This window comes from Morone saxatilis, unplaced genomic scaffold (genome assembly GCF_004916995.1).
Source record: "Morone saxatilis isolate NCDOM2014 unplaced genomic scaffold, NCSU_SB_2.0 Contig21, whole genome shotgun sequence".
Taxonomy (NCBI): domain Eukaryota; kingdom Metazoa; phylum Chordata; class Actinopteri; family Moronidae; genus Morone; species Morone saxatilis.
In genome coordinates, this window is record NW_023339774.1 from 1,452,763 (window position 1) to 1,463,217 (window position 10,455).

Genomic DNA, 10,455 nt, shown 5'->3' on the forward strand with positions numbered 1-10,455 from the left:
TGTTATGAATCTATATGATATATGAGTTTCACTTTTTGAATTGAATTACTGAAATAAATGAACTTTGTCATGATATTCTAATTTATTGAGATGCACCTGTAGTTCACAGAATATTATATGAAATATCTGAAGTATATTTATATTATCTGAAGTATATGACTGGTGACTTTAAGGCAGAAACGTTGCTCATAGTAGTGGTAAATGTTGAAAACACAGAAGACCCCCAGCTGTCCTTCTAAAAGCCTTTAATTTTACTTTAACCAATTTGAAATACACACTCATCCGTGTTTAATATCTGCACCAAACATTTATGTATGTAAAGTTGTGCTCAGCAAGACTCTTTCACCTCTCATAATGTTCTTATAATGTGGGAAATGTGAAAAAAAATTCTTATGGGGTCAAATTCCTCAAGATAAATATTGATCATTTAATTCAAGAGCTCTGTTAGCAGCAGCTGCCGTCACTGTGAGTAACCACAGACACATTTGGCCGAAAGGTCAGTGGTTAACAGGGGCTCTCTTCAAACCATAACACCGGTAGTGCAGTTGTGCCTTTTCCTCACTAAAGTCAGAACAAACTTTTAAATTAGGCCTAGATCTAATATGAGTGAAGATTCCGAAAATACCGAAAACTTGTTCACAAACAGATTATGGAGGACTGCTAGCTTACTCCATACGGAACTCTACTAGGGAGGTCATGCTCAACTCCCATTGACTCACTAGGGGCTTCAGGAGGGTGGACTGCAGTTGGACCCTTCTCAAAATAACTCTTCCACTTCCATTTTCTCCCTGGTGTCAAAAATCAAAAATTGTATTAAATTCTCACTTTAAAGAATCTGGACCCAGAACACTAGACCTGATCTCACAGGATTAAGAAAAGCCGCCATTTCCAGGCTCAGATGGACCACATCTTGAGCCGTCCACCCTGCTGTTCATATAAAAACTCACATATGCTTTCAACAGCTGCTAAATCATCAACCACACTTTCAACTATTTAATCATTTCTAATAGAGAGGCCCCCCAGCCCTCCGGGACTTCATAAGTACCGAGCAGACACCATGCTCAAAGGGTTAGGGTTAGGGTTATGTCTCACCAATCAACTGCCACAGTATCAGTTTCAGTAACAGCTCCACTGACCGTATGGCGTCACTGCACCAAAATCATTGGCAGCTTCCAGCATGTACTGGCCCAGCAGCTCTGCGTTGGTCGCCTTGGAGGGAAGCTTCTTGTCCAGCTTGTCATAGATGTACTCTTCTATTCGAGCACCTGGTGATAAAGAGATCGCTCTGAAACTGAGGACACCAACATCTCAAGTATTTGGATACATTTTGTTCCGTTTTAAGGAACTTTTTATACAATTCTGTCTGTATTATGTATTTTTATCATGTTTAACAATCATACAGACTTAATAGGCTCCCTTTTTTTAAACATTCAGTGTTTTCTTGTCCATGACACATGTCCATTGTTCAATTAGACAAATGCCTTTCCATTTACTTTTCTTCACAGAAGTGAACCAAATGCTGAGATATAGGCCTGCAGTGTATATTCTTTAAGTTTTCTAACGCGCCTTGAAATCAAGAAGGCCTCGCCAACCCCCCATGAAGATTGGGCAACACCTAGTGGGGGGAACCACTGCTTTAATGCAAATTCAACTCTTAATAAAATAAAATGTAATATGTTGCACATTTCAACAGTGCTGATTCCATCATTACAACAAAGGAGTCATGTCATACAGGAACATTATTTCCATTCATTAATTAGTTTTAGTCATTTCCATTTTGTTGGTTTTGGATCATTGTGAAGCTGCAGCCAACAGCAGCGACACTTTCTCACTGAAAGCCTTCCAGCGGCCCAGTGGGTAGCTTTTAACACTTTCCCTGCCAGAGTATTATTTTTAAGTTACCAGCCACTGCCAGCATTATTGGTCATATTCACTAATCTTTCAAGACCCACAGAATATTATGTGAATATGTAAACAGTGAATACATCAATAGGAAAAAGAGAGCCCCTATTTTTATACAGATTTTTTTTTTATCCTAACTCTGTTCATTCTTTTTTTTCAGCACTTGAATGTTGGTCATTTTCATTATAAAAAAACATTTTGGAAAAAAGTTGAGAAAATTGTATTTTTGTTTTTTCTCACTTCCATATTGTAACTACTATTATACATAAAATAAATATAATAATAATAATAATAATATTCTGTTTGAGTAGAAGAACATTCCTAATGATGTTACGACATCTCCTACACAATATCCATATTCCGCTTGTTGGGGGTTGTCAGGAGTCGTACATTTGTATCTCGTCAGAGGCGGGGAAGCATTTCACTGATTGTTGTGTTACCGGTAGATGATATGAGGAGGATGCCACACCCCTTGTTAACCTGCTGTAGTGCATGCAGCTTTTTGCAGTGGCTCCTGCTCATCTTCACCAACTTTTAGCAATAGTCTGGTTTATTCATTTATTTGTCATTAATACTGCAATTATACAGTAAACTGCCAAACCGCCAAGTGCTTGATCATGGTGGTACTGTTGGGTCTCTGTAAATGTTATAAGGAGTTCGTCTAGACCTGCTGTAGTTTGAAAAGTGTCCTTGAGATAAGCTTCTGTTATGAATTGGCGCATTTACAAATAAAATTGGAATTGAATTTGAATTGAATTGAATTGACAGAGAGCTATATAAAAAGTTCCCTGAACAGGAAATAATATGCTTAAAAGTCATCCGGATCACTGGTTTTAAACGAACGTCTTGCAGTTACTGAGTTTACTGTTTGGGTTCATTGTACAGTTTTCAATATAAGATTAAGTCTTATTTTATATTTCTATATTTTCTTGTTATTGTTAATTATTTTTGTTTAGCAACTTGAGCAACAGTAATGCAACCTATTTCCACCCAGAGATCAATAAAGTATTTCTGATACTGATTCTAATTCCCCCTTTCTATCCCCTAGTACCAAGATTACTAACAGGCTGAACTCAGTCCGGGTCTGGACCCAGACGCCGTCTATCCCAACCTATAACATAAATAAAATTATTGAGAATTATTCAATTTTGATGGAACATTTATATTCTAACCGGTGCAGCTTTTCTGGCCTTTACAGCACAGGTTTAGTTCCAGGAAACTCACAGTCCAATTGGGTGCTTTCTAGATCCTCTTACGTCCGTGAGCGAAATACAACAGCAGAGAACAGTTGGAAAATAAGTGAGTAATTTCACATGGCATGCTCTAAAAAGAGAACTGTTTACAGGAGTGAATTTCCTCAAGGAGCCCTGACGACAGCTTTATTATCAGCAGCCTAATATCACTGTGCGGTGTATTGATGCTGTGCGTGGTACTGAAGTAGCAGACAGAGTTGTAGTTGCGCCTTTTTCTCTCAGTGCCACCCTTCAGACTGGTAAGTTTCGTCTTAGATCTATAATATTCTCTAAACTATATCGTTCATATAGTGTGTTACTGAAAAGAACCAGCCTTCCTGTTGCTAGGGTGCTCCTATTGGGCCAAGGCAAGGCAAAGTATAAATAATAATGAGTAAAAACAGTATTTCTCGTAAAAGCAAAACAGAAACGTGACCGTGTTGTTATATTGATGGAATAATTGCTGTGGAAATAGGCCATTGTGCTGATACACCATGCATATCATTATAGCACAGGTTAATATCCCTCAGTGTTTACAGACACAACAACCTTAAACAATAGGGCAACAACAATAGGAACAGAAAAAGTAGACTTAAATAATAATGGACATGTATACAAAAAAAGGTAAAATTTTAATAACATTAAAACTTGAGCATAGGGGTTCAGGGCCACAGCAATGGGGAGCATATTCCATGTGTAAATACAAATACATTGGTCAGAACATATAGACTAGGTTTGTAAGGAATATCTTGGCCTATAATCTGCCTTCTATTTTCATGAACAGCACGCCATGAAGCCTGTACTGTGGGACATTCCCATAACAAATTAATTAGTGTACCATGATCATGCCCACCTCTTCAGCAAGACAGGCTATCTGTAAGTTTAACTCTACACAGTCAAGGTTCTATTCAGTGTAGCAGAGCCTTTGAGCCTGACTCTGGCTGACCTGAATGTAACAGAATTTATTTAGTATCATTGGTAACACCAGTGTTTACCCTACTATGTCATATCAAACTGGCTGCTGTGGAAAAGATCTATTGCACCATTAGAACACCTGCTTTTATTTGAGAATTTACCCATGAGGCAGCATTGGATATATCCCGTCAGACAAGTGCTATCATTTGTCTACCTGCAGGGACGGTCATTAGTAATTCAACACCTGTTTGTGTGTGCACAGTCCATCCATTCACTGTGCAGCACTGTTCACTCTTTCACGTTTCAGTTTCAACATCATCAGTGTATGGTAGGTCTGTATATGCTACACTGTCTGTCATAGTGAGTTCACACTTTCCTTACATAGCACTCTGGGAAATGACTTACCAGTGTGGTCAACTGGAGCATGGAGGGTTAAAAGAATACAAAGATCAAGGGTTAGACATTACTTCCAAGATCCATCTCTAAATCTATTACAGATTAATGCAGGACTATGAACCGTTGTAACCGTAACTTTTTGTCATATTTACTGAAACTTTCACTATATCCTGACATTAGAACATGAGACAGATAATCTTTGATCAATCAGAGGCAAGTAAGAAAGTTGATTGTTGAGTCTCATTCCTTCCATCGATATTTGACGACCTGAGAATGAGACTCAACAAACTATCTTCAAGCCACCAACAGAAAGCATCCTTCCAACTTTCCAAACCAAAGTTTTAGAGATTATCACAGAAAGATTTTTTCATAAAAGTTAACTACTGCAGCTTTAAATAAGTAAGAAAAATAATTTAAAAACAACAAACAAAACCTTGTTTAATTTAAATACATTTTTAAAGGAATGAAAGGCATTTTTTATATGGTAACCAGAAGGCAAAAGATGACGCGTCTTTTTTTCTTCTCTTACTTGGATTGGGTTGCAGAAGCACCTCTGTTTGTCTCAGGATCTTTTCAGTCCAGTTCTTGGTGCCATCAGCCCGAGTGATCAGGTTCTCCAAGTGAGGATCAAGCTCTGTCTTTTCAGCCTGGCCCAGTTTCTCCTCTGTGAACTGGGAGACAAAGTTAGGCACACATTATACACATGATGACATGATAGCATTATTACATTAATATGCAGCTGCAATTAACCAATATCAGCTGATGTACAAGCTTGGGAGGCCGATATTTTTGATTGGCTAGTACTCATGAGTGGGATTGGTTAGGGTAAGCCAATCAGAGGCAGAGTAGGGCGGGTCGTGACTTTGCCATCCTGGTCTGGAGCTGTTTAAGAGAATGTCTGGATTTGTATTTACAGTATGTTGTATAAGGGTCTATAAAAGTCAAGTGAATTCAATCACGTGACAACATTCCTAGAAAAAGAGAAAGAAGTGCAGAAAAATTATATGAGAAAGTAGCAACACAGTAGCAACAAAGAGCTACTTGTTGTCACCAACTGTGATGTCCAACTGTGCAATAAATGATGAGAACATCCACTTCTGCTGCAGACTTTGTGTTTTATAACACAGGCCAAAAAACCCCATCTGTGGTATGAGGCAGGGCTGTCTGACTTCTTCAGCTTTCTTCACTGGCTGCCAGATCTGACTGACAGCAGCCAGCTGGACTTTAAAGACACACAGATAACTGAGGAATTCACCATCAGTGTCATAAAACAGCAGGCAAAAAGCCTGACTCACAACGGCTTACTGGATGAGCTTCAGCTTAAATGACGCGTCACATCTTATGACTTCTTAAAAAACAAGAATTCAGAAGGGACTATCGGAGACAGGCAGAGGCTGGATTTGCAGGCTTCAAATCTGACCCTCAGGGACCCCGAAGGACCCAGGTTCACTGTGGGTAATTAGTTTTTTGGGGATTTGATTAACCCTTTAACTACTAATGTCCAGCTCGTGGTAGGATGGCACTTTTTAGAACTTCACTGACTGCTAGCAATATGAGAACACCAACATGAACAGTTTATGGGTGTGGTAATGGTTACAAGTGGCACTGCAGCCAGGTGAGAAATGAAAAAGATTTTGTTATCTGCCTCTTTAAAGAGTAACTAAACCCCTCAAACCACTTTTGTCAGCTGAAAACCATTCTAAATGGGTATGTAGTAGTGTTGTTGGATGGGTACCGAAACACAGTGCCAAAATAGCACCGGTTCCTATACAACCGGTATCTACAGGACCAAATCACGAAATGGATTGTTGTTGGAATATCATAATGTATGGAAGAAGACTGAAACTAGAGATTGAGACCATAAACTCATCAGGTTTACTGAGGTTTACTGAGCTCATAAATCAAGTGAGAAGTCGGCTCATTCTCAATTAGATGGTATCGGTGTGTTATTGTAACCAATGGTGCTCCCCTTGCTGGCCATAACATAGAATGCAGGTTTCAGACACACATTGGCTTCATTTAATAGACCCGGAAGTTTTGTCCGTTACTGTCAATGGTGTGACCCCATGCGAAGCACATCAGCCGGTGTTGTGCGCATGTACATTAGTTAAGGGTAGGGTTGGTTAGTTATTGATTCACATTACACTAGGATTTTTTGGAAAGGTAGTATAAATTGACAAAACACTGGTTCCGGCGATGGGGTGCAGAGATATAAAACACCAGATGGGATGTGTCATAATGACTGGGGGAAGTTGGTAGACTACCAACTACTATTAGTACTGTAACTGTTATTTAGTGTTAAAATATTGTAGTTGGGTTAGGTTTATTCAATGCTGGCGAGAGGGAGGGGCTAGGGGGGGTCTTAAGCTCCCTCTGAAAAAGGCTGAGCCCCCCTAAGCCCCCCTAGTTTTGTGATGAAAAAAACATATTTAAAAAAAAAAAATATATATATATACATATATGAAGACATTGGACTGCCTAAGATCTAACAAAAACCTATTAAATCATCTTTTTCTTGTACTAGTATGTTGACCGTTGACCTTTGCTGCTTGTTGTCTGTTTCTACTCTAGTCAGCAGTTCAGTCCCTACAAGTGTCGAACTGGTTCGGTGAAATACATTCTACTGCTTTCTAGTGTGTTCAAACTAATTATGGACCGCTTTTATTTTTGTTATTGCAAGTGTACTGTAACAACCGATACAGTTGCTACAGTATTTTTGTAATTCCACAGATATTTATTTCCTGGTGACTATGATTTAGAGTGTGATTATGTGTTCATGTTTGTTGTTATAAACTTGTTTACACACATTTGATTTTCTTCATTCCAAATTAACAGAAATAATTGTGTTCGCTTTAAACTCACAACTCTCTGGCACTGCTGCTGGTGTGAGTAATTATGTGAATTTGTTAAGTGTGTTGTATTCATTGATATGAATATATCTGAGTATACTTAAACTGTTAACAGTTAATATTCTATCGTTAATCATCAAGTCTTTTTTATCCTGCCCTGGCTCATTCTACAGTTGTATGGAGGAATATAGAAACAGTAAATATGGTTGCCTATGTAGTGTTGAGTGCATTCCAGGAGTTATTCTGTTGTTTTTCGTCCCTCAGTATGTCTCACCTACTTCCTACGCAGCCAGTGGTTTCCTGTGTTTCCCACAATGCTTCCAGAAAAGTGAAGTGCACTTGTTGCATTCGTGGATCTTTTCAATCAAATACTGCAGAAAGTGGTCAGAAATGAAGCTATAGCAGCTAACACAGCTGTTAGTGAACACTGACAATCTGTCTCATGGTTCTATGGAAGTTACAATTTAAAAGTTAGCTGCTGTGCCAGGTGTTCATTTGAGAGCAAACATTTTCCTAATTAAACACAGCCCTCTTGCAAACAGATATATCTGCCATAATAATTTAATTTTCATACCTATACAGGTCTGTTTCAGATCAGACCTTAATGTAGTTACAGCAGTACCACATTTATTTAATAGAGGCTGTCAGACACGCTATGTGCAGGCTGTCAGTGATAATGGGAATGTCACACAGCCCTTACAAGAAATGCCTTGTAAAATCCTCTACTTTATAGCTCTCATGATATTCAGCACTTATACATTCATGACAGGAATGAAGGCTGTTTTCTTATCAATAGGAAGTTTAAATTAATTCAGCATACAAATGGTGACAATGGAAGTGAATGTTCCCTCAGATCCATTATTTTTGTAAGGAGCTGTACCTAAAGTTATCTAGTATACTGCAGATCAGGGCATCAGCGTATGGATACGTTTATTAATTACATCAGTGGTTCCCAGACAGATTTCAGATGTACCCCCAAACTGCTGCCAGATGAGCTCAAGGACCCCTTCATCCACAATTCCAAATGTGTTCATTTTAACTGATTTTAGAGTGGATCTTATAGAACAGTAGTTACAATATAAAAGTGGATATAAGATTTTTTATGTACCACAAGCTGGATGTTTTAACCATTTACAAATTTTAAGCTAGCTTTTTTTTATTTTTATTTTTACTATGTATCCATTTTATTTAGCTTTAACTATTTAGACTTATCCGCTTGCTTAGAAACTAGTTTTAATAGACTCTCAAGTATACCTTCCTAAGCCCCGCCTCTTTTTGCTCTGTGCTCCAATAACAGTTGAGCAATTCTCGGTCAGAACCAACCTCAGTCAAATTTCCATTTTTGAAGATGGTTAAAGATAAAAGCAACATACGTTATATATAGTCACATCTTAAGTTAGCTAATGTTATCAAAACGCTAGATAACTAGCTAGCTAATCTACATCACTCGTTAGCTGCTAGTTAACCAGCATTTTGCTAACATTAGCTAACTTAAGATGTGACTATGTTGCTTTTATCTTCAACCATCTTCAAATGCCTAGCACTGTTGACCAATGTACCAAAAGGGGTGGGGCTTAGGAAGGATCAGGATTTGGGTGTTCAATATGTTGGTTTTTAATTTAATTGTAATTTATATTTTGAATTTTAATTTGTTGAGTTACTCCACAATCTTTTCACATAAAGACTGCACAAGTACCCCTGCTGGGAATCACGGGTTTACATAATGGAACAATGACTGCAAATGGACACTTTTAAACAAAGGTGGGCTTGAGGTACTGTACCTGGGTATTTAAGTAGATGAGATGGGTTATTTTAAGAAAATCGTATTATATTTGATTAACACTGAAAAGGTCCTCCGTGCCCTGCTGCAAATATCTATTTTAATTGCAACACTTATTTATAGAATTTTCTTTTTAAATATGAAATAATTCATGATATCCTATATCAGGAAATGATTAACTTTGAAAAATAAATAATGCCAAATAAAAGTAGAAAGGGAAAAAAAGGATTAATGTGTATGAAATGCATTTTTAAAAGGGAATGCTAGGCAGAACAAATGATAAATAAGTGCTTCTTAGTGTATTATGTGGGTGCCGAATTAATCAACTGATGCTACTGATTTGTAAGTGGAAGCAGGTCTAGTTATTAGAATTCTGTACAGCTCGTAATACAAAAGAAATAATTAAACTGACAGTTTAAGGTGGTTTGGTGTCAAGTTTTATCCACTACATAGAAGGAAGCTAATGGGGGCAAGAAGGCGTGAATAATATAACATATAGTATACAATGAGGAGCCTATTCGCCTGCTCCATAAAGAAGCCCTTTCCTGCGGAGGAGTTGGAGGGGAGCAGTCTGCTGCTGTCACATGGGTGACACACTCGATCACAGCCATCAATAATGGATCGAGGCTGGACAGACCTTTATCGGCTTACAGCGCCGGCCGCGCTCATCAAACTACACGACAAAATACAGCCGATTTCATCTTTACAGCTGCATCCTCTTACAACACAATCATCTGCTTTGTGAGGGTGGTAGAAAGCCAGCACCATGGCCCCCGGCTCTCTTCCACCCCTGCAAGACGCAGTTACAGTGAGGCGGTAAATCAACCCACATATTCCCCGCAGGTCCAGCAGACCATCTGCGGCTTACCTGCACAGCTCGGGTGAAGAAGACCCCTGCATCAGAAGCCAGTTTTTTGACGTTGAAATCCATGGTGGCGTGCAGAGCTGAGCATACAGGCAGGGCTTGTTTGTTTCCCTGCAGAGGGAATCCTCCGGATCAGCTGAGATGATGTAGCAGCAAACGCAGTAATCCGCTTCGTGGACGATCGGAGATCTGCTCTCCGCCCTGCGTTTAAAGAGACCACAGCACCGGGCTGCAAGTCACAAGTGCCCCTCCCCCTGACGCCCTGACGCCCTGCAGCATGTGCTGTACCTCCACCATAGCCTCTGGTTACACATCTACATGTGTCTGCACACAACAGTTAGATCATAGCACTAGTAGAATGTTAAGATACATTGTGTTTAATATTGTATGCATTACAATATGCACAACAGTCATACAACAAATCACACAAATTGAGATTAATTCCCAGGTCATCAACAATCAGCTATCTTCAAGGCACCAGCCAAAACATCGTTCTATATTCTGATTGGTTATTTT

The 10,455-nt window shown here is 38.9% G+C and overlaps 1 protein-coding gene across 1 annotated transcript in view; it reads right to left on the reverse strand.

Moving 5' to 3' along the window:
* Positions 1 to 10,120, reverse strand: part of LOC118332815 (endophilin-B2-like) — a 25,280-nt gene extending 15,160 nt beyond the window's left edge. The window contains exons 1-5 of the mRNA XM_035668245.1: positions 9,943 to 10,120; positions 4,975 to 5,116; positions 4,455 to 4,466; positions 1,137 to 1,265; positions 670 to 788 (exon numbers count right to left, since the gene is read on the reverse strand). Of these exons, the coding sequence (XP_035524138.1) occupies positions 670 to 788; positions 1,137 to 1,265; positions 4,455 to 4,466; positions 4,975 to 5,116; positions 9,943 to 10,005 (465 nt within the window). The 5' untranslated portion in view covers positions 10,006 to 10,120. The remainder of the gene's footprint in view (positions 1 to 669; positions 789 to 1,136; positions 1,266 to 4,454; positions 4,467 to 4,974; positions 5,117 to 9,942) is intronic.
* Positions 10,121 to 10,455: the final 335 nt, after the last annotated feature.